The sequence below is a fragment of the Macrotis lagotis genome, chromosome X (genome assembly GCF_037893015.1).
Source record: "Macrotis lagotis isolate mMagLag1 chromosome X, bilby.v1.9.chrom.fasta, whole genome shotgun sequence".
NCBI lineage: Eukaryota > Metazoa > Chordata > Mammalia > Peramelemorphia > Peramelidae > Macrotis > Macrotis lagotis.
Window position 1 is genome coordinate 611,357,466 of NC_133666.1, and position 25,615 is coordinate 611,383,080.

The 25,615-nt window shown below is 36.7% G+C and overlaps 1 protein-coding gene across 2 annotated transcripts in view; it reads right to left on the reverse strand.

The window, feature by feature from the left end:
* TRAPPC9 (trafficking protein particle complex subunit 9) overlaps positions 1 to 25,615 on the reverse strand; it is a 1,041,075-nt gene that overhangs the window by 941,287 nt on the left and 74,173 nt on the right. For both annotated transcript variants that reach the window (XM_074202721.1, XM_074202720.1), the window contains exon 8: positions 5,722 to 5,938. In XM_074202721.1, coding sequence (XP_074058822.1) covers positions 5,722 to 5,938 — 217 coding nt within the window. The remainder of the gene's footprint in view (positions 1 to 5,721; positions 5,939 to 25,615) is intronic.

The window sequence follows — 25,615 nt, forward strand, 5'->3', positions numbered from 1 at the left end:
GAGGAAAGGGGGAATGAGGGAACCTTTGCTCTCATCAGAGATGGCTAGGAGAGGAAACAGCAAATATACTCAATGGGGTATAGACATCTGGAGTAAGAAGGAGGGGGGAGCAGGGGGAAGGGGTGGGGGTGTGAATAAAGGAGGAGAGGATGGACCATGGGGGGAGAGTGACCAGATATAACACATTTTCTTTTTTACTTCTTGCAAGGGGCTGGGAATGGAAGGCCTGCCCAGGACCACAGGGCTGGGTGGATTCTGGGCCTAAGGGGTAGTATGGGGGCTCAGGGCTTCTTGGCCCTGGGACCAGGGATCTGTCTGCTGCGCCACTCAGCTAACCTACAGCAGAGTCAGAGTGAAAGGAGAGAGAAAACAGAGTACATGGTAGTGGAGAAATAAGAAAGGAGGGAGTTGCGATCAGCAATGGCAACGGTGGAAAAATATGGAAATAACTTTTGTGATGGACTTATCATAAAGAATGAGATCCACCCATGACAGAGTTGTTGGTGTTGGAGCAAAGACTCAAGAACATTTATTGTTATGATTGTTTGGGGGAGGGTGCAGGGCAAGTGGGGCTGGGTGACCTGCCTGGGGCCACATAGCAGGGTGATCTTTGGGTGTCTGGGGCTGGATTTGGACCTGGGTGCTCCTGGCTCAAGGGCCAGTGCTCTGTCTGTCACCCAGCCACCCCTACTATTATTGCTGTTTTGTTTAATTTTCGGTCTTTTTTTTTTTTTTTTTTGGTTTTTGCAGGGCAGTGGGGATCAGGTGGCTTGCATGTCACACGGCTGGGTGATTGTTGGGTTTGCGGGGCTGGATGTGGACTCAGGTGCTCGTGGCTCCAGGGCTGTTGCTTCGTCCACTGTGCCACCTGGCCATTCCTACAATTATTGCTATTGTTATTTTTTTTATTTTGGTTTTTTTCCTCTCCCCTTTACTTTTTTCGCCCAAACAAGTCTATCTATGTTCATGGGGGATGAGGAGGGGTGTTTTGTTTGCTTGTGAACAGGAGTATTTTATTAATGTAGAAGAAGAATTTGTGCAAAATGGGAATAAAAAAATAAATTTAAAAAAAGTAAAAATAAAAAGCAAAATTGGCCAGATGGAAAAAGAGATAAGAAAACTCTCTGAGGAGAACAAATCCTTCAGACAAAGAATAGCATTCAGGGAGATTGGTGAATTTAACAGAAATCAGGAATCAATACTTCAAAACCAAAAAAATGAAAAATTAGAAGAAAATGTGAAATATCTCACTGAAAAAAACAACTGATATGGAAAACAGACTTAGGAAAGATAATTTAAAAATTACTGGAATACCTGAAAGTCATGATCAGGAAAAGAGCCTTGACATCATTTTCAAAGAATTACTACAGGAAAATTGCCCTGATATTCTAGAAGCAGAGGGCAAAATAGAAATGGAAAGAACCCATCGATTCCCCAGAGAAAGAGATCCCAAAAAACCAACCCCTAGGAATATTATAGCCAAGTTCCAGAACTCCCAAGTCAAAGAGAAAAATATTACAAGCAGCCAGAAGGACACAGTTCAAATATCATGGAGCTGCAGTGAGGATCACACAGGACTTAGCAGCAACTACATTGGAAGCTCGTAGGACGTGGAATATAATATACTGGAAGGCAAAAGAGCTTAGAATGCAGCCAAGAATGAACTACCCAGCAAGGGTGAACGTCCTCTTCCAGGGAAAAAGATGGACTTTCAATGAACCAGGGGAATTTCAAATGTTCCTTTTGGAATGGTCAGAGCTGAACAGAAGGTTTGATCTTCAGATACAGGACTCATGTGAAGCATCGAGATTGGAGGAGAGGGGGAAAATATGAGAGATTTAATGATGATAAACTGCATGTATTCCTGCATAGTAAAATGACACTGATAATACTCATATGAACCTTCTCAGCTTATAGAGCAGGTAGAGGGAGCTTTTATAGTTGAAGCACAGGAGAAAGCTGAGTAGGAGCACTTCATAAAAATCTGAAAAGACTCACATGAACTGATGCTGAGTAAAGAGAACAGAACCAGAACAACACTGTACACATTAACAGCAACACTGTGTGATGATCAACTATGATAAACTTGTTAATCTTAACAATACAATAATCAGACAATTCTAAAGGACTTATGATAGAAAATACCATCCACATCCAAAGAAACTACTGAATCTGAATGCACACAAAAGTTTAGTACTTCAATGTTTTAAATCTATTTAATGTTTTATGGTGTTTTTCCCTCTCATTTTTTTCTTTTTTTGTTCTGATTCTTCTTGCACAACATGATTAATATGGAAATAAGTTAAACATAGTTATACATTTATAACAAAGATTATAAATAGCTCTTTGTCAAGAGGAGGGGGGTAGTCAAGGGACAGAGGGAGAAAAAATGTGAAACACAAAAAAACCTTACAGAAAGATAATTGTTGAAAATGATCTCTGCATGTAGCTGGAAAAATATATTAATTTTAAAAAAAAAAGAATTAAGAGGGGCGGCTACGTGGAGTAGTGGATAAAGCACCGGCCCTGGAGTCAGGAGTACCTGGGTTCAAATCCGGTCTCAGACACTTAATAATTACCTAGCCGTGTGGCCTTGGGCAAGCCACTTAACCCCATTTGCCTTGCAAAAAAACCCTAAAAAAAAAAAAAGAAAGAAAAAATAAAAGAATTAAGAAGGGTGAGAAAAAATAAGACATTCATCCAATAAATTGTAAATAGTTCAGACAGCAGAGAAAGTATAGGGTGGTAAAAAAAATTGAACTTGGAGCAGGAGTAAGTTTCAAGTACTACTCTCCTCATAATGAAGGACTGGTCACCTCACTTTTCTATGATACTTTTTTTTTCATCAGTAAAATAGAAAGACTAATACTCATTCTACCAAGTTTTACTGGTTGTTGCAATGAAGCATTTTATAAATCATTCAACATTATATAAATCGGAAATATTATTGGGAGCATTATTGGGAGTATTATTATTATGCTATATCTCTACAACTCCAATAGCATCTAGTTCAACAGAAATATACATAACCTGGCTTTTTCCAACTATGTGATGCTAAATAAGCAGTCTGACTAATTTCTTCTTCTGTATCAAAATGATCAATCATTTTCATACTTCAGGATAAAGCTTTTCCTTACTATAAGGGTTAAAAAAAATATCTCCTCTATTTTGGGGGTCATCCTCTGAGCTAAGGCTGAAAAGAAAAGACTGAGCAAAGACTACAAGTTAAAGCAGGGCCAAAGGCAAAACTAGGACCATGGAACAAAAGCTTAGATTTCAGCTTGGAACTAGCCCTACAATCCCTTTCAGTTCCCACATTTTTTTTTTAGGTTTTTGCAAGGCAAATGGGGTTAAGTGGCTTGCCCAAAGCCACACGGCTAGGTAATTATTAAGTGTCTGAGACCGGATTTGAACCCAGGTACTCCTGACTCCAGGGCCGGTGCTTTATCCACTGCACCACATAGCCACCGCCCCCCCCCCCAGTTCCCACATTCTTATTTAAGAAAAGGCTCAATCCAATTCAATTCAATAAACAATTTTGGAGCACCTACTATAGTTAAGGAAAACATTGTACCATGCTTTGACTTTAGAAAATATAAATGTTTATATCAGTATAAATATTATTAAACATTTACTTAATATCTAAGCTGTGCAAAGCAACGTAAGAACATCAAAAATTTTAATTTTACTTTAAAGTTGATGATTTAATTTCTTTAATCATCTCTATGAAATTATTTAATCACTTTGAAAAATGAATAATAATTCCTGCCTAACTTCTACAGAAAGGTAACTGAGAAGTCCAAAAGAGATCATGGATATAAAAATAATTTATAAAATATTAAATGATACAAATTTTACTCATAATTATTATCACCAATCTATATCAAGTATTTTGAAGTTATGATTCCTTTTTCCCCACTTTTTATAACAATTAACATTTCTAGAGTGCTTGAAAGTTTACTAAATATTTTACATATATTACCTCATTTGATCTTCACAACAACCCTGTAAGGTATGAGTATCCAAATTTTATAGATTAGCAAACTGAAACAGAGATAGGGTTAAGTGACCCTCCCAGTGACACTAATAAGAGTCTAAGATAGAGGGGCAGCTAGGTGGTACAGTGAACAGACCATCACCTTGGAGTCAGGAGGTCCTGAGTTCAAATTCAGCTTCAGACACTTGACACTTAATAGCTGTGTGACCTTAGATAAATCACTTAACTCCATTACCCACCAAAAAAAAAAAAAAAACAAGAGTCTGAGGTAGAATATGAACTTAGCTAAATCCATTGTTCAATCCATGGTACTACCAAGGTGCCTAAACAAAATTAGTAATCAAAAACTGTTTTCAGTCTCATTTTAAACAATGAAAAGTGTTTGATTAGAAAATTTAGTTTCCAAACTGCATTGGTATTTCCATGTCACTAAAAACTTAAATCAAAGAACCAAGAAACAATCTGGGTAGAAAAGTCTTGTAAAAGCTATTAAACCTGGGGTGGCTAGTGGATAGAGCACTGGCTCTGGAGTCAAGAGTAGGTGAGTTCAAATCCGGCCTCAGACAATAATTACCTAGCTGTGTAGCCTTGGGCAAGCCACTTAACCCCATTGCCTTGCAAAAAAAGAAAAAAAAAACTTTAAAAAAAAAAGCTATTAAATCTGTGAGGGAAGGACCATATCTTATCTTTCTCTCTCCCAGAGTCATATGTGTGTATATATACGTATATGTATATACTTATACATATATATCTTAGTTGTTTCTGTCATATATATGTATATGTGTGTATACATACATATATAAAAATGTACGTGTGTACATATATGCCTTAGTAGTTTCTATCACATGCATAGCATAGTGTTGGGCAATATGAACAAAAGACCTGAATTTAATCCCACTTCTGATACAAACTGGCCATGTGATCCTAGGCAAATCCTTTCATCTCTCAGTGCCTTAGGCAACTCTCTAAGACTTTAAGTTTGAAAGAAGGTGCCTGGCTACATTAGGAGAAAGAGTCTCCTTACCTGAGTATTCCCTAAACAAATCAAAAACCACTAAAGTAGTCGCAGTTATATGCATTTACATATACATCTAAGGGAATGTACGAAAGTACATACAAAAGTTTATTATACAGAGTATTGCAAAGTCTTAATGCAATGTTAAAGTTTAATATTAATTGCCTTTGTCCACAGTTTTAACAGCTTAAAACTTTACTAAGGTCTTCACCATACCCTGTAGATAGATAGAGATAGTGATACAGACTGTCCCTGAAAAAAAGGGATCATATTCATAAAGTTATCTTTCTCAAGAAGGACAAAGTAACACACACACACACACACACACACACACACACACACACACACACGCACACACACTAGCTATCCTCTCACTGCTAGCTTCCTCTCTGATACCACATCCACTTTACCCTGCATATCTCTTACATGTTGCAGTTGTTTGCCAGTGGTCTCCCCTATTCAGCTGTGAGCTAGCACTGTTGTTTGTCCTTCTTTGTATCCCCAGAACTTAGCAGAGTACACACAAAGTACATAATAAATAAAAGCTTGCTGATTTGTTATTGAAACAACAACAAAAAAAAGTCATATAGCCATAATAGTTAGCAATCAGGTTTCATATAAGCTGGATTTGGACAAAAAAAAAAAGACCTCATTCTACCCAATTACTGAATTAATAAATATCTTTTCCTCCAACCAGATTGGAACTTACCTTTGTTGAAGTCCTTAGGATCCAGTGACAAACTATAGCCAGGAAGAGTCTCCAAGAGCAATTTGTAGCAAGCCCTCCATCCAGGCTCAGCAATACTGGGGGCCACACATTGCATTGCAGCTACCCGCTTGAAAAATGCAGATTTACGATGGAAACCAATTAGTTCATAAAGTTCAGAAAGAATGCTGTAACGCTGGATTTTCTCTTCTTCTGAAAGCTTAAAAATAGAAACAAAAGTTGTATAAGTTTTCCATTAATGATGCATAGAGCATACATAAAATGCTATTTTCCTTTAAGGATAAAAGACATGTGAAATATCACAAGAAATAAGATCTTTGTTAAATTACATTAGTAATGAATTGAAATATAACACAGATTTTGGCCTAATGTCAAATTCTAAAAACTGTTCGAAGACATCTTCTAAACCTTGACTAATAAGATCTACATTATTTGGTATATTTATAAATTACATATTCTAAAAGATAACTATTAGAAGTACAACATAAATAATAGCATTCATTAATGTTTAGAAAATATGTTGTTAATAAAACATTAGAGGAGATTAATTCCATAGGAACAATGTTAGACACATACAGTAAATAATATTCTGTTGAAATCACAGAATCAAGAGATTGAAGGACATCTCTAGAACATCTCATAACTGAACAGGAATCATCTCTATAACACCTCAGGACATGTCATCATCCAGCATGATAGGAAACATACTGTGATAAGGAAACAATTTCACTTTTCTATCTAACAGTCCCTCAAAATACTGACTACAGTTATCATGTTTTCCCCCTTTGTTCTAAAACCTTATAATGCTAAGATGCTAGAAAAAAAAAGGCAGTAAAACTCCAAATAAATAGAAAAATTCACATGAGAATATGAAAGTTATTAAGAAGAATTTCAAGCACTCCAGGAGACATAAAGCAAAGGACTGAGGTTGACTAAGGTCACTTGAAAGAAGAGTTAGCAGGAGAAGCTTCATGAATGAGATAATGCCCTGAGATATACTTTGAAAGAATGAAAGGATAGATTTAAAAAAGGAAAACACAAATGGCTAATGGCAAAAGGACAAAAAAAGATCAGGATTAAAAAAGAAAACACAGGAGATCTTCATCACCCAAGCACAATGAATAGAGGAAAAAGAAACACATAAAATTGAACAAACTTAAATAAGGGTACATTTTGTTGCTAATAGTGAATAATGAATATGACTTGGAAATAAAATCTAAAATTAAATAAATTCATCTTAACAAAATATAGATAATTTTATCTTCTAATTCTTTTTTTAAATATTTTATTTATTGAATTTTACAATATTCACCTAATCTTACTTCCCTCCCCCCACCCCACCCCCACAGAAGGCAATTTGCCAGTCTTTACATTGTCTCCATGGTATACATTGATCCAAATAGAATGTGATCAGAGAGAAATCATATTATTAAGGGAAGAAACATAAAGTAAAAGAGATAGCAAGATCAGACAACAAGATATCAGGTTTTTTTTTTCCTGAATTAAAGGTAATAGTCCTTGGTCTTTGTTCAAATGCCACAGTTCTTTCTCTGGATACAGATGGTATTCTCCATCACAGACAGCCCCAAATTGTCCCTGATTGTTGAAGTGATGGAATGAGCAATCCATTAAGGTTGATCAGCACCTCATTGTTGCTGTCAGGGTATACAATGTTTTTCTGGTTCTACTTCATCTTGCTCAGCATGAGTTTATGCAAAATCCTCCAGGCTTCCCTGAATTCCCAACCCTCCTGGGTTTCTAATAGAACGATACTGTTACATGACATACATATACCACATTTTGCTAAGGAATTCCCCAATTGAAGGATATTTACTTGATTTACAATTCTTTGCCACCACAAACAGGACTGCTATGAATAGTTTTGTACAAGTGATGTTTTTAGCCTTTTCCATAATCTCTTCAGGGTATAGACCCAGTAGAGGTATTGCTGGATCAAAAGGGTATTCACATTTTTGTTGCACTTTGGGCATAGTTCCAGACTGCTCTCCAGAAAGGTTGGATGAGTTCACAGCTCTACCAACAAAGTATTAGTGCCCCAGATTTCCCACAACCCTTCCAACAATGATCATTAACCTATCTGGTCATATTGGCCAGTCTGAGAAGTGTGAGGTGGTACCTCAGAGATGCTTAAATTTGCATTTCTCTAATAAGTAATGATTTAGAGCAATTTTTCATATGACTATGGATTGCTTTGATCTCCTCATCCATAAATTCCCTTTGCATATCCTTTGACCATTTGTCAATTGGGGAATGGCTTTTTTTTTTATCTGATTTTTTTAATCTGATTCTTTGTATATTTTAGAAATGAGTCCTTTGTCAGAAATACCAATTGTAAAGATTGTTGCCCAGTTTACTACATTTCTTTTGATCTTGGCTACAGTGGTTTTATCTGTGCAAAAACTTTTTAACTTAATGTAATCAAAATCATCTAGTTTGTTTTTAGTGATGTTCTCCATCTCTTCCTTAGTCATAAACTGCTTCCCTTTCCATAGATCTGACAAGTAAACTAGTCCCTGATCTTCTAGTTTGCTTATAATATTGCTTTTTATGTGTAAATCCTGTATCCATTTTGATCTTATCTCGGTATAGGGTGTGAGGTGTTGGGTCTAATTCAAGTTTCTTCCATAGTAACTTCCAATTTTCCCAGCAATTTTTATCAAATAGAGTTTTTATCCTGACAGCTGGACTCTTTGGGTATCAAACAGCAGATTACTATAATTATTTCCTGCTATTGCACCTAGTTTATTCCATTGGTCCATCCACTCTATTTCTTAGTCAATACCAGATAGTTGTTGATGACTGATGCTTTATATTTTTAGATTTGGTAGGGCTAATCCACTTTCTATTGTACTATTTTTCATTGAATCCCTAGAAATTCTTGACTTTTTATTTCTCCATGTGACTTTACTTACCATTTTTTCTAATTCATTAAAGTAATTTTTTAGAATTTTGATTGGTAGGGCACTAAATAGGTAGTTTAGTTTTGGTAGAAGTGTCATTTTTATTATATTAGCTGGACCTATCCATTAGTAGTGGTTGTTTGCCCAGTTATTTAATCTGATTTAATTTGTGTGAGAAGCATTTTGTAATTGTTTTGAAAAAGTTTCTGAGTCTTTTGACAAATAGACTCCCAGGTATTTTATATTGTCTGAGGTTACTTTGAATAGGATTTCTCTACTCTTCCTGCTGTATCTTGCTAGTCAATTTTAGAAAAGAGGATTTATGAGGGTTTATTTTATATTCTGTGACTTTGCTAAAGTTGTTGAATGATTTCTTGGGATTCTCTAGGTATACCATCATGTCATCTGCAAAGAGTGAGAGTTTTTCTCTCTTCCTTGCCAATTCTAATTCCTTCCATTTTTTTTCTTCTCTTTTCGCTAAAGCTAACATTTCTAATACAATATTGAATAGCAGTGGTGATAATGGGCATCCTTGTTTCACTCCTGATCTTATTGGGAATGCCTCTAGCCTCTCCCCATTGAATATAATGCTTGTTGATGGTTTCAGAGAAATACTACTGTATTATTCTAAGGAACAGTCCATTCATTCCTATACACTCTAGCGTTTTTAGTAGAATTGGGTGCTGTACTTTGTCAAAAGATTTTTCAGCTTCTATTGATATAATCATATAATTTCTGATAGTATAATAAATTATATCAACAACAAACCTAATAGTTTTCCTAATATTGAACCAAATCTGCATTCCTGGAATAAATCCTACTTGGTCATAATGTATTATTCTAGTGATAACTTGTAATCGTTTTGCTAAGATTTTATTTAAGATTTTTGGATCTACGTTCATCAGGGAGATGGATCTATAATTTTCTTTCTGTTTTCACTCTTCCTGGTTTAGGTACCAGCACCATACTGTAGTCATAGAATGAGCTAGGCAGAGTTCTGTCTTCCCCTATTTTTCCAAAGAGTTTCTATAGAATTAGAACCAATTGTTCCTTAAATGTTTGGTAAAATTCACTTGTGAATCCATCTAGCCCTGGAGATTTTTCCTTAGGGAGTTCAATGATGGCTTGTTGAATTTCTTTTTCTGAGATAGGGTTGTTTGGGTATTTAATCTCCTCTTCATTTAACCTGGGAAACATATTTTTGTAAATATTTACTTAGATTGTCAAATTTAATGGCATAGAGTTGGGCAAAATAATTCCAAATTATTTTAATCTTCTCATTGGTGGTGAGTTCACCTTTTTCATTTATGATATAAGCAATTTGGTTTTCTTCTTTCTTTTTAATCAAATTGACCAGAAGTTTATCATTTTTATTGGTTTTTTCCATAAAACCAGCTCTTGGTTTTATTTATAAGTTCAATAGTTTTCTTGCTTTTGATTTTATTAATTTCTACTTTAATTTTTAGGATTTCTAATTTGGTATTTAATTGGGAGTTTTTAATTTGTTCTTTCTCTAATTTTTTTAGTTGCATATTTAGTTCATTGATTTCCTCTTTCTCTAATTTATTCATGTAAGCATTTAAAGAGATAGTATATCCCCTGACAGCCTCTTTGAGTGAATCCCATAGGTTTAGTATGTTGGTTCATTATTGTCATTATCTAGGATAAAATATTTAATTCTTTCTCTAATTTTTTGTTTGATCCATTCATTCTTTATTTTTTTTTTTAGGTTTTTGCAAGGCAAATGGAGTTAAGTACTTGCCCAAGGCCACACAGCTAGGTAATTATTAAGTGTCTGACAGGATTTGAACCCAGGTACACCTGACTCCAGAGCCGGTGCTACATCCACTGTGCCACCTAGCCGCCCCCACTCATTCTTTAAAATGAGGTTATTCAGTTTTGAATTAGTTCTGGGTCTGTATGTCCCTGGCTCAATATTGCATATAATTTTTATTTCATTGCGATCTGAGAAAGATGTATTCACTATTTCTTCCTTTCTGCAATTGATTATTAGGTTTTTATGCCCTAGTACATGATCGATTTTTGTGTAAGTGCCATGTACTACAGGAAAAAAAAAGTATATTCCTTTCTAACCCCATTTAATTTCCTCCATAAGTCTATCATATCTAGGTTTTCTAACAATATTTTTACCTCCTTAACTTCTTTCTTGTTTATTTTATGATTAGATTTATCTAAATCTGAGAGCAGGAGTTTGAGGTCTCCTACTAGTAGAGTTTTGCTGTCTTTGTCTTCCTGTAGCTCTTTCAACTTCTCCTCTAAGAGTTTGGATGTTGTGCATACATATTTAATATTGAAATTACTTTATTGTCTATGGTATAGCTTTTAGGAGGATATAGTTTCCTTCCTTATCTCTTTTAACACTATCTAATTTTGCAGCTGCTTTTTTCCCCTTTATCCATAATTCCCCAGTATTTTGATTCTAAATACCACTACCTTCAGTGGATTTGCCCTCCTATATCCACCCCCTCCCCTTTCTTTCCCCTTTCCCTTTTTCCTTCCCTTCCTTCTGTTAGGTCCCTTTTTTCTCCCCCTCCCTGTCTCCCTCCCCTGCCCCTTCTTTTCCCCTTTTAAAACTTGAAAGGTAGGATGTTTTTTAAGTTAATTGAGTGTGCATGTGTAAATTAACTTTAAGCCAAGTCTGAAGAGAAGAAGATTCAGGTGTTCCTTATCTCCCTTCTTCCCCTTGATTACCATAGGTCTTTTGTACCTCTTAATGTAATGAGATTTACCCCATTCAATCCACTCCCTCCTCCCATCTGCCATCTCCTTCCTGTCTCCCTTTTAAGGAGGAAGTGTTTTTGAATCATTCTATCCAAGTCATAGAAAATCCTGATTATCCATCACTTCTAACTAAAGTATATTCTCTCTAATAGAGTTACAGTTCTCGAGAGTTATTACAATCTTTCTCCCAGGCAGGGATATAGCCAGTTTCATCCCATTAGGTAGAAGTCATGGTTAAGTCACGAGTGTACATCACTTCTTGTTAAGTATATTCTCTCTGATTGTTATGAGTTATAAGTATCTTTTTCCCATGCTGGGATATAGCCAGTTTCATCTTATTGGATATCAGTTTTTTTCTTTACCCCTTTATTTTTACCTTTTTATGTGTCTCTTGAATCTCCTGTTTGATGTCCAAATTTTCTATTTAGCTCCAGTTTTTTCATCAGGAATTGTTGGAAGTCTTCCATTTCATTAAATGTTCATCTCTTACCCTGAAAGAGAAGGCTCAGCTTTGCCGGATAGTGGATTCTGGGCTGCATTCCAAGCTCCTTTGTTCTTCATAATAACTCATTAGAGGCCCTTTGATCCCTTAATGTTGATACAGCCAGGTCCTGTGTAATCCTTACTGTGATTCCTTGGTATTTAAATTGTTTCTTTCTGGCTGCTTGCAGGATTTTCTCTTTTATCTGATAGTTCTGGAATTTGGCCACAACATTCCTTGGTGTTTTCATTTTAGGATCTCTTTCTGGAGGGGATCAATGTATTCTTTCAATAACTATTTTACCCTCTGGTTCCATGATTATCAGGGTAATTTTCCATCACTAAATTTTGTAATATTAAGTCTAGCCTTTTTTTCTCAATGTTTTCAGGAAGACCAATAGTTCTGAGGTTGTCCCTTCTCAATCTATTCTCAAGGTCAGTGGTTTTGCTGATGAGGTATTTTACATTTTCTTCTATTTTTGGTTTTGTTTAACAGACACATGCTGTCTCATGAAGTCATTAGTTTCCACAAACTCCATTTTTTTAAGAGAAGAATTTTCTTCATTTACCTTTTGCAACTCCTTTTCCAATTGGTCAACTCTATTTTTGAAAGAGCTTTCCATCTGACCAGTTGAGGTTTTGAGAGAATTTATTTTCTTTTTTGAATTTGCCCAATTGAGAATCTGAGAATTATTCACATTTTGTATTTGTCCAATTGTATTTTCCAGTTGTTTGTTTTCTTGTTGCAAGGTGTTAATTTTCTCTCCCAAATTTTCCAATTGATTTTTAAACTCCTTCCTTATTTCTTCAAGGAAGTCTTTCTGTGCTGGAGAGCAGGTCATATTCACCTCAGAGGTTCTAGGTCTGAGTTTTCCTTTTCCTTTTCCTTCCAAGAATTTTTCTATAGACCCTCCTTTGAGCTGGCCTTTCTTCATTATCCTAAAACCTTGTGTTGGGCAGGGGCTGTTCACAGGGGGTTTGGTGTTGGGATCCCTGGAGGCTTTACTTACTGGGTGAAATATCTCCAGATGGCCAGTAGGGGCGCTAGGGTTTTTGCTCTCTGAATGTAATATCTCCAGCTGGACAGTAGGGGGTGCTGGTTGCTTTCTCTGGAGTGTCTGTGACCTTGATTGAGGCCCTCTTCCCTTGGCCTAGAGGGAGTGGCTGAAGTTGTTAAATACTTTTGTCTTCAATCAATGGTGGGCTATACCCTGGGATGAGGTGATCACTCTCCCTATAGTCAGCTAAGGTGGTTCTGCTGCTTGGCCGAAACCTGAGGCAGAGGTAGTCTGTAACTGTGTGTGTTTCAGGAAGAGGCTTCAGCTGAAATGGAGATGTGAACTCTGAGTTCCTCCTGACCAGAGGAGGCCAGGGATGGATGTCCACAGCTCTCCTGCATAGGAACTCTCCCTCTAGCCCTGCTGGCAAGCTCCTGAGGGTCACTGCCAGCACCAATGTCTCTGCTCCCTAGTTGACCCAAGCCCCAGTAGATGATCAGGCTCTGGCCCCACAACTGATCAAACTGGTAGGGTTCTCCCTGGCTTCAGCCCCTCAACTAATCAGGTTAATCCAAGGTTGATCCAGGCTCCCAAGTTCTCTTGGGTCATACTCCCTGGCAGATTCCACCCCCTGCACCAGGACTCACCCACTATCTTAGAAGACAGATCCTGAGGTGGATGTTATTCTCCTGGCTTTTCTTTCTGGGTTTTGTAGATTGGATTTCTGTTAAGAAGTTTGTTTCATGTTATTTATAAGGGAAGATCAGGAGATTAGCACTGTGCCTGTGGTCTCTCCTCCATCCTAGCCAGAAGTCTTATTGTCTAATTCTCAAAACAAAGTTTAACTTTTATAAAAATACATCAAGTGTTGTTTGATTTGGGGATTGCAATTTTATTACAAAATCATATGGTAATGGGGAAGCTAGGAGGAGCAGCGGAAGCTCAGGAGAACCTGAGTTCAAATATGACCACAGACACTTAATAATAGCCTGTGTAACTTGGGCAAGTCATTTAACCCCATTGCCTTAAATAAATTTTAAAAAATGTTTTAAAAACCTTAAACAAAAGTATATGTTAATGCAACAAAAAACATCCTTCCATTCATATTTGGCTTATATAACATGATAATAAAAGGGTTATTATTGCAAAAATATTTTAGGGTTTCAATAATTTTCTAAAGGTCTCCCTCTTGAAATACCTTTTAATAACTAGCAAGAGACACTCACAAAGAACAGATTGGGAAAGAAGCTAGTATTAACTAGGGACACGTGTTTGAACAAGACTAATTTATTAAGTGCTCAGTTCCTGAGTGGATATCTTCATATGACAATTTTTAATTCCCTATGCTGTCAAGAAAAAGCAGTATGGTTGGTTCAGTTAATAGAGAGCTGACCTCTAAGCTAGATTGAAGAGACAGCATGGGATAGTGAACAGGACTTTACTTAACCTGAGGCAACTATTCAAAACTAAAAGATACAAAAATGCTGTCCATTTGCATTGCTGGAGAGAACCTCCTCAATAAGCATTCTATACAATGGTTAAGTCTTACAAATGGCTGAAACAACATATAACTTAATGATTATAGGGATTTAAATAAGAAATCCCAGGCAGCTAGGTGGAGCAGTGGAAAGAGCACCAGCCCTGGGGTCAGGAGTACCTGAGTTCAAATCCAGCCTCAAACACTTAATAATTACCTAGCTGTGTGGCCTTGGGCAAGTCATTAAACCCCATTTGCCTTGCAAATAAATGAATGAATGAATGAATGAAGAAATCCCAGCAACAAAGGCTGTTCAGGATACAAAGTGGATTCTAGAGAGAATTATGCATTGAGGCTACAAAGATAGACTGGAACTATCTCAGAAAAGGCATTGAAATCAGTGTTTTATTCAGCAGGCAATGGAGAACTATGGATGATTATGATGCTGGGGAGTTTTTATGATGCTTTCAGTAGACAGTAAACCGAACAGTGTTTTGGAAAATTTGGAAAGGAGAAAGACTGGGTCATGAAGAAGTTAAAGGATTAGATAAATGAAATAGGTAAGAAAATAAGTCACAATGAGGGCAATGACTGTACAAATGGAAAGAAGTTATTAAGACCTAACAACTATCATTTCATATGAATTCAACTATTATCTCCATGCTAATGTTCTCAAATCTACATATTCAGTTTCCAGTCATACTTCTCTAACTGCTTATTGGACATCTAGAACTGAATGCCCAAACCTGAACTCATTATCTTTGTCACTTGAAATGGAAAACAATATCCATATTCAGAGAAGGAACTATGGAATTTAATGTAGAATAAGGCATATTATTTTCAGTTTTTAAAAGTTGTCTTATGTATAGTTTTTCCCCTTTTCAATTAGATTCTTCTTTCACATGATAAATAGATATATTTATCACAACATGATAAATATGGATATATTTAGGTCTAAGAATCATAAACATACATATTAATATAGTATGTACATGTATAATATTAAGACTGCTTTCTGTCAGGGGAAGGGGAAAAAGGGATAGAGGGAGAAAAATGAGAAACTCAAATATGTTATAAAAAAGGATTACTGAAAACTATCTTTGAATGTATTTGGGAAAATAAACAAAATATTGAAATAAACATACAATCTCTGACATACACCCTTTCTCTTCTCTGACATTCCCACCTAACCCTGGGGCAAGCCCTTATCACCTCACACCTAGACTATTTCAACAGCCTGCTTGTTGATTCCCACTCCACTTTATCCTAACTGATCTTAAAATAACAATCTGACTCAGTTAACTTTTCCTACTCAATAAACTTCAGTGATTCCCTATTACCTCCAGAATCAAATATAAAATCCTCTATTTGGAGTTCAAAGTTCTTTGTCACTGGCTATTCTTCTGACACCTGACACTCTTCTTTCCCCCACATAACCTTTGACCCCTTTGCTGAATTTCAAACAAGACACTCCATCTCCTAACTGGTCATTTTCACTGGCTCCCCAAATTTCATTTCTGCCTACTGACTTCCTTAGCTTCTTTTAAATCTCAGATAAAAATAATGGTTTCCTAACCTCCTTCCTTTCCAGCTCCTTCCCTTTTTAGATTATTTCTAATTTGTCCTTTGTACAGTTTTCTTCACACAGCTGTTTCCTGCTGATGTGAGTTCCTGAGAGCAGAAGTTCCCTTCTGTCTTCCTTTGTATCCTCAGCACTTACCTGGTACAAAGGAGGCATTTAATTAAAATCTGTGAACTGACCAACTACTTATAGAACCAAATACAGACAACAACAAACTTCTATGTGTTATAATAAAACCCAGTAGGGACAGATGGAAAGAGAATTTCCATTTAAAATGACTACATACTCTATAAAATATTAGGGAAATTACCTGCGAAAACATACATAGGAATTATGTGACTACAACTTCAAAATATCCTCCAAAGAAACAAATACAGACCTAAGTAGAGAAATAATAACTGCCATGGGTAGGACAATATAATTTACTTACTCAGTGACATATCAACCAGACTTTCAAAGGATTATTTTATAGATCAAAAAGTTAAAGAGGGGGGCAGCTAGGTGGCGCAGTGAAGTCCAGTGGAGTCCAGCCCTGGAGTCAGGAGGACCTGAGTTCAAATCTGACCTCAGACACTTAATAATTACCTAGCTGTGTGGCCTTGGGCAAGCCACTTAACCCTATTACCTTGAAAAAAACCTATAAAAAAAAAATTAAAGAGGGCAAATTTCATCCAGAGGAACAAAAAGTTAAAAATCTCATGGAAATAATGGAAAAAAGGGAGAAAAAAGGGAGCCTAACAGTACCAGATCTCAAATTATACAACAAAGTAGTAATTATTAAAATAATTTAGTACTGACTGAAAATAGAGACTAATCAGTGAAAATTTAAGTTTAAAACAAGCACTATTTGGGTAAGAATTCACTAACAAAAACTGCTGAGGAAAATGGAATGCCATCTGGAAGAAACTAGGTATAGTCAAACACCTCACATTTTAAACCAAGAAAAGTTCTAAATTAATACATGGCCCAGATGACATCATGTTCAAATTAGAAGAGTAAGAAAGAAATTACCTTTTACATCTATGAATAGATGAGTTCATAAAATAACAAGTAACAGAGAGGATCACAGAAGATAAAATGAATAAACTGAATTATATAAAATTTGTAATAGAAAGAGGAAAAGAGGGCAGGGGGAATCTTTGCAACAACATAAGTCTCTTACCCAAGACATAAGGAACTGATTCAAATTTTTAAGAATAAGAGAAATTTCCCAATGGCTAAATGGTCAAAGTATATGAACAGTAGATTCTCAGGAGAAGAAATCCAAGCACAGTCATAAGAAAAAGTACTCCAAATCACTAGTTAGACAAATGCAAATTAAAACCACTCTGAGATTCTACCTTACTACATATCAGATTGGCAAATATAGAAAAAAAAGAACAAATATTAGAGGAGCTTCAGGGCAAAAAAAAGGCAGATTAGTGCACAGGTGGAAGAGAAAACAATTCTAGGAAACAAAACCTCAAAAGTGAGGTTCAGGAATACCACCCAATGGCCTATATACCTCAAAGGAATGAATGAAAGAGGAAAATGAACCATCTTCACAAAAATATTTACTATAGCTGCTTCCTGTGATGACAAAAAACTGAAAACTACAAGGGTGTCCATTAACTGTGGAATGGTTAACAAATTAGGAGCTATGAATATATTGGAATATTATTTTAAGAAATTATGAAAATGCCCATCTCAGAGAAACCTGGGAAGTCTACAATGAAATAATACAGAGTCAAGTAACAAGTAACAAGGAGAACAATTTATAGATGAATGATACTTTAAAGACAATTCTGACAAACTTAGAACTCTGATCAATACAATAACTGATTTCAAAGGCCCTATATAATGAAGCAAGCTACAAACTTCCTAAAAGATAGGTATGGACTCAAGGTGCAAATTTAAATCTTTTTTTTTTTTTTGGAGTTGGCCAATGTACAAATTTATTTTGCCTCTGCCTATTTGTCACAAGGGCTTTCCTTTTTTCTTTTGAAAAGGAATGGGGTTCAGGGGAGCAAGATGAAAAAGAGAAAACAGAACTAAATTTTGAAGTTCTGTTTCCAACCTAAGACAGTTCATCTTTCCTCAGTCAGTCTGGGGATCCTCCACTCCAAAATCACCATAGTGGTACTAGACCAACTTAGTGGGCTTAGCTTTTTATAGTTCAGAATTCAAAAGATCAATCTGTTTTCTCTTTGGTAGCAGGGAAGAAATGTATCCACCACCCCAACCCTCAAGAAAAAGACATTGTAATCAAGTAGTAATATTAGAAGAGTTTGAGAAGTGAATTAATTTAAAGAAAGTAGAAATGGAAAGAATAGTTCTGGTAACATCTGACAGAAGAAACTAAGACTCAAGGCCACAAGGCTCATTAGGGCATACCAGGACTAAAACATAGGTCTCTCAAGACCCAAAATCAAGTGTTTTTTCCATGCCACGTTGCTTCCCCTATGAAACGTGTATATCTGAAAGGTTAGGTTTTTAGGTCCTTATGGACACTCAACACATGAAAAATATGGAGATCATAATGTGATCTCAGATGATATATCAAGTCAAGAATTTCAAGAAGAAAATGTTTTGAAGGAGTATTTAATCCCACAACTCATTTCCAATCTACTGTTCTTTTAAGGAATATTAATCACCACTCCTTTGTTCTAATTTTTCAAGAGGCTGCAAAGTCACGAAGTATGAGTCCAAGGCCCAGATGCTTACAAAAAGGCAGTGATTCAAAGATCACTTAAGATAAGTAATTTTCTTCACAAGATGGATTATCTAGGGAATCTAATTAGAAATTCACCATTTCATTTCTAGTCTAAAATTGTGCTACCACTTATTACATCTTCCAAAAATCTTTATTAAGTACCTATTAAGTATAAAATGCTTTGCTATGCATCAGGAGTGAAAAATTTAATAAGATAGTGTTCCTAGGTATGAAGAGCTCATAATTAGTAGCAGATAACACATATAAATTACTCTAACATAATACTTTCATTCTATTGATACTAAAAAAAAAAATAGCATGCATGAAAAGTAAGGTGATTCACCTAACTCTCAAGTGTAGCTCCAAGAAACTGCAGCAGGCACAGCAGCCAAACTCTGGTAAATGTTTCAGCACAAGGGTTAAACCATGTTGAAGGTAACCAAAGGATCTCAAACCCTTCTGGTGAGTTGGGGGATGTCTACCCCAAGCACGTAGAGACTTCCCCTGGTGGAATGGGCAGATGATGAGAACAAATTGTTCTAACAGTCATGAAGGAAGCTGAAGCAGTCCTTGTGGAATACTTAACAGTTTGGTTGGACACTGAGTTCACCACTGCAACCCAAGCCATCATCAGGCATCTTGAGATGACTCCAGAAGAATGAGGTCAATGAATTTATACAACACTTCCTCACTTAAATCCAATTTATGTATATATCAAAAGATATCCCCCCTCAAAAAAAAGACTAAAGAAATATGGGCACCATGCATGAAAAGGAGTGTGATGAAAAAGTTATGGGCTTGAAGTCAAATGAAACCTGGCCTCAGACTTATCTCCTACATTTACCAATAGAGTAACTGGTAAAATTCAAAAGGAGAAGGATTCAGAGCCAACAGAAAATATAAAAATATTTATAATATACTATTATTAATCCATAACTATATAGTGCTTTACAGTTAACAAAGCAATTTCTTCATTACAACTCTAAGGAAGGTGGTAAAAACTCCATAAAAGCAGACAATGAGTCCTACCAAAAATTTATATTTTTCAACACTACTCAGAAAATTGCTCCATATACAATAGATAATAAATGTTTGTTGAAGTGAATTTCTTGAATTCATTTTTGGAGCAAGCAGCCCTAGAACCAAGCCCCATAAGTTAGTCCTTGCCCTGGTAAGCAGTTTATATGAGCTGTGTCTTGCCTTAAAATATCACTACTTCAGATAAAACATAAATACCTACTCTTGATGGGAAGTCTAAATTGACAAGTTTATTAGTAAAAAGTAACTACACCTCCCCATCCCAACCCCACTCACAGGGCTGTAAGAGACATTAGAAATAATCGGTCCAACTCTTTCAAGTTAGATTACAAAGTCATGCTGTACAGACAAAAAGCCTTCATCACTTTATACAAATTATACAAATAATCTCAGTCTTCTTTAGAACAATTTAGTTATCATCTGCATTGAAGAAGCATGAGAAAAGAGCAGGTCATTTATAAGATACAGGGAATCATGAAAATGAAGGGAAAGCAAAATAAGGACTACATACTCTATTATCCAAAGATTCCTTAGATCCACATGGGAAGCTTTCTTCCTAACAGGTCACTGAGAAGGTATTGAACAAACTCATTTTCTCAGGTCACTCTAAACACAGTAAAATGTTAAGTGGCACTTCAGAAAACACACCTAATGTTCTCTATCACAGGAAAACAACACTTCTGAAACTAAAGTAGTCTTTTTATAATTTCTGGTTATATTTCTCTCTTTAAACTAAAAGTTATTTACCTATAGTTACTCAAATGCAAGGTGATACAGGGGATAGAGTCCTAGGTCTGAAATAAAGAAGACCTGCATTCAAATGTGGCTTCAGCCACTTACTAGCTATGTGACTTGAACAAGTAACTTAATCTGTTCACCTCTGGTGATTCAACTCTACAGTGGGGATAATAATAGCTTCTAGATCCCTGGGTTCTTGCAAGGCTAAAATGAGATATTTTTAAAGCACTTACTGTAGTATCTGACATTTAGTAGGTACTATAGAAATGCTACCTATAAGATTATTAACCTCCAAATCTTTTCCCTAAATCAATAAATTAGATTTAAAGTGCAATACTACATCTAGTAATATCAGCCAATTCTACTTATTTTATAAAGACATCTTGTGGAGGGTGGGGGAGAAGAAAACAAACCCTTGATATATACTAACTAGACAGACTCAAATGTCTATAACTTCTGGAAAGATGATTACTGATTCTAATTCACCTTCATACAAAAAGTTGTTGAATATTAGGGTTTACTATGTTTTCCAAAATATATTTTATAGAGGGTAGCTGTCTAAAATTAACACTTAAACAGGAAGGACTTCAATAAATAATTTGTTCAGAGGTGAAACAAGAATGTCCATTGTTACTACTACTATTCAATATAGTATCAGAAGTGTTACCTTTACCAATAAGAGAGGGAAAAGAATTTGAAGGAATTAGAATTGGCAATGAGGAAGCAAAACTATCACTATTTGCAGATGATATGATGGTATGCTTAGAGAACCCTAGAAAATCATATTAAAAACTACTTGAAACAATAACAACTTCAGCAAAGTAGCAGAATATAAAATAAACCCACACAAATCATCAGTATTTCTATATGCTAACAACAAAACTCAAGGGCAAGAGAGATAGAAAGCTAAATTCCATTTAAATTAACTGTAGGCAACATAAAATACTTGGGAATTAGCTCCTCAGTTCAAATCCAGAAACTGTATAAACAACATTACAAAAAACTTTTCATACAAATAAAGTCAGATCAAAACACTCAGAAAAACATCAAATGCTCATGCTTAGACCAAGCTAATATAATAAAAATGACAACTCTACATAAATTACATTATTTATTCAGTGTCATACCAATCAAACTACCAAAAACCTATTTTACAGAGCTAGAAAAAATAGCAACAAAATTCATCTGGAGCAACAAAAGGTCAAAAATATCAAGGGAACTGATGAAAAAAATGCAAACGTAGGTGGCCTAGCTGTACCAGATCAAAAATTATACTATATAGTGGCAAATCATCAAAACTGCCTGGTACTGATTAGGATAGGTACAAAAGATGCCACAGTAAATGATTATAGTAATCTCCCAAAGACCATTAGTTTCTCATATAAGAACCCACTATGTGACAAAAACTGCTGGGAAAACTGGAAAATAATATGGCAAAATACTCTCGATACACATCTGACACCATATACTAAAATAAGGTCAAAATGGATACAGGATTTAGACTTGATGTCTTTAGGGTGATAAACCGATTAATAGATCAAGAAATATTCTGTCAGATTTATGAAAAGGGGAGAAATTTATGACCAAACAAGAATTAGAGTACATTATAAATTACTAAATAGATGATTTTTACCATATTAAATTAAAAAGCTTTTGTACTAATAAAACTATGTAGCCAAGATTAGAAAGAAAACAGAAAGCTGGGAAGCAATTTTCACAACCAGAAGTTCTAATAAAGGTCTCATTTCTAAAATATAAAGAGAATTGAATCAAATTTGTAAGATGACAAGTCAACCCCAAATTGAAAAACAGTCAAAGGATAAGAAGGACAGTTTTCAAATGAAGAAAATAGAGCTATATATTAATCATATGAAACAGCCAGGAGGTCACTGACACAGAATAAGTATTAGGGAGTAAGGTCTTTGAACACCCACAGAAAGGTCATCATGAAGGGTAAAGATTAAGAAAAGCAAGAGGGAGCCAAGATGGCCACATGAATGGATCAAGTCTTAGGAGCTCTCTGATAAAAACTAATAAACTAAGGACTCTAACTAAACTTTTGAGAGACAGAACCCACAAAGGGACCCAGTGAGGCAGTTCTCCTACTCAAGGTAACCTGGAAAAGAGCAGAAAGGCTCTGCTTCCCGGGATCGGAGAGGCAGCCTGCCAGAGGGGTGGCCCACCAGAGCCAAAGAACTTCAGCCTCCCGGAGGCAGCCCCAGGGCGCTGGGAGTCTCAGCTCACAGCAGCGGGGGAGTCTCCTGAGCTGCACCCCGAGGAACACCGGGCACAGAGTGGGGGAAGAGCAGGGGGACTTCTACCAGAGTGAGCACGTGGAGCCCAGCCCTCAGGGCACACAGCCAGCAGCAGGGTCCTTCCCCAGCCCTGATCCAGGAAACAGAAGCAGGCGGGCAAGTAAGCAGGACCCCCAGGGCATGAGCCCATTGAGCTGAGGGAGGGGAGTGAAGAGAGAGAGAGACTGCTGAGCTCTGTCCTCTGCCCCTGGAACAGGACTCTGGAGCTCTGACCATATTCAGATCCTGATCCCAGTCTAGGCCCCCGCATAGAACAACAGGGCCCCCCACCTCGGCCCCGTGGCAGAGGGGAGCGCTTATGGTCATTCACAGACCAGGAGGGAGGACAGAACCTCACACACTGAGACCCTTGTGGGAGTGTCCCAAAAGCTCATGAAGCACCCCAAAAAAACAGGCTTAGGCTGGGAAAATGAACAAGCAAAGAAATAAGAGGAAGATCATTGAGAAATATTTTGCAAATGAGCCCAAGAAGGATCAAAATACTCAGTCTGAAGATGAAGAAGCACATGCTCCTACATCTAAAGACTCCAAGAAAAACAGAAATTGGGCTCAGGCTATGATAGAGCTCAAAAAAGACTTTGAAAATCAAATGAGGGAGTTGGAAGAAAAACTGGGAAAAGAAAGGAGAGAGATGCAGGAAAAACATGAAAATGAATTCAGCAGCTTAGTCAAGGAAATCCAAAAAAATGCTGAAGAAAATAGCATGCTAAAAACCAGCTCAGGTCAAATGGATAAAACAGTTCAAAAAGTTATTGAGGAGAAGAATGCTTTAAAAAGCAAAATTGGACAGATGGAAAAAGAGATAAGAAAACTCTCTGAGGAGAACAAATCCTTCAGACAAAGAATAGAATTCAGGGAGATTGATGAATTTAACAGAAATCAGGAATCAATACTTCAAAACAAAAAAAATGAAAAATTAGAAGAAAATGTGAAATATCTCATTGAAAAAACAACTGATATGGAAAACAGACTTAGGAAAGATAATTTGAAAATTATTGGAATACCTGAAAGTCACGATCAGGAAAAGAGCCTTGACATCATTTTCAAAGAATTACTCCAGGAAAATTGCCCTGATATTCCAGAAGCAGAGGGCAAAATAGAAATGGAGAGAATCCACCGATCCCCCGAGAAAGAGATCCCAAAAAACCAACCCCTAGGAATATTATAGCCAAGTTCCAGAATTCCCAAGTCAAAGAGAAAATATTACAAGCAGCCAGAAGGATACAGTTCAAATATCGTGGAGCTGCAGTCAGGATCACTCAGGACTTAGCAGCAGCTACACTGGAAGCTCGTAGGGCTTGGAATACAATATACCGGAAGGCAAAAGAGCTTAGAATGCAGCCAAGAATGAACTACCCAGCAAGGCTGAATGTCCTCTTCCAGGGAAAAAGATGGACTTTCAATGAACCAGGGGAATTTCAAAGGTTCCTTTTGGAATGGCCAGAGCTGAACAGAAGGTTTGATCTTCAGATACAGGACTCAGGTGAAGCATGGAGATTGGAGGAGAGGGGGAAAATATGAGGGACTTAATGAGGATGAACTGCATGTATAGAAAAAATGATACTGATAATATTCATATGAACTATCTCAGTTAATAGAGCAGGTAGAGGGAGCTTTTATAGTTGAAGCACAGGAGAAAGCTGAATTTGAAGATAAAATATGGTGTAAAAATGGAGTCAATAGGAAAAAAGGGAAATGGAAAGGGAGAAAGAAAAAGGAGAGGGGGAATAGTCCAAGATATTTCACATAATAAGATTTTTTTTATTACAATGAGCTATTGCAATGATATGGAAGGGGGGAGGAAAGGGGGAATGAGGGAACCTTTGCTGTCATCAGAGATGGCTAGGAGAGGAAACAGCAAATATACTCAATGGGGTATAGACATCTGCAGTAAGAAGGAGGGGGGAGCAGAGGGAAGGGGTGGGGATGTGAATAAAGGAGCAGAGGATGGACCATGGGGGGAGAGTGACCAGATATAACTCATTTTCTTTTTTACTTCTTGCAAGGAGCTGGGATTGGATGGCCTGCCCAGGACCATGGGGCCAGGTGGATTCTGGGCCTAAGGGGTGGTATGGGGGCTCAGGGCTTCTTGGCCCCAGGACCAGGGATCTGTCTGCTGCGCCACTCAGCGACCCTACAGCAGAGTCAGAGTGAGAGAGAAAATATAGTACACGGTAGTGGAGAAATACAAAAGGAGGGAGTTGCGATCAGCAATGGCAACGGTGGAAAAATATGGAAGTAACTTTTGTGATGGACTTATCATAAAGAATGTGATCCACTCATGACAGAGTTGATGGTGTTGGAACAAAGACTGAAGCACATTTTTTGTTATTATTATTTGGGGGAGGGTGCAGGGCAAGTGGGGCTGAGTGGCCTGCCTGGAGCCACATAGCAGAATGATCTTTGGGAGTCTGAGGCCAGATTCAGACCCAGGTGCTCCTGGCTCAAGGGCCAATGCTCTGTCTGCCACCCAGCCACCCCTACTATTATTACTATTTTATTTTATTTTGGGTCTTTTTTTTTTCTTTCTTCTTTTTTGGTTTTTGCAGGGCAGTGGGGATCAGGTGGCTTGCATGTCACATGGCTGGGTGATTACTGGGTTGATGAGGCTGGATATGGACTCAGGTGCTCGTGGCTCCAGGGCTGGTGCTTCGTCCATTGCGCAACCTGGCCATACCTACAATTATTACTATTATTTTTTTTCAATTTTAATTTTTTTTCTCTCCCCTTTACTTTTTCGCCCAAGCAAGTCTATCTATATTCATGGGGGGAGGGGTATTTTGTTTACTTGTAAACAAGTATATTTTATTAATGTAAAAAAAACATTTGTACAAAATGAGAATAAAAAATTAGAAAATAAATATAAAAGAAAAGAAAAGCAAGATCTGTCAAT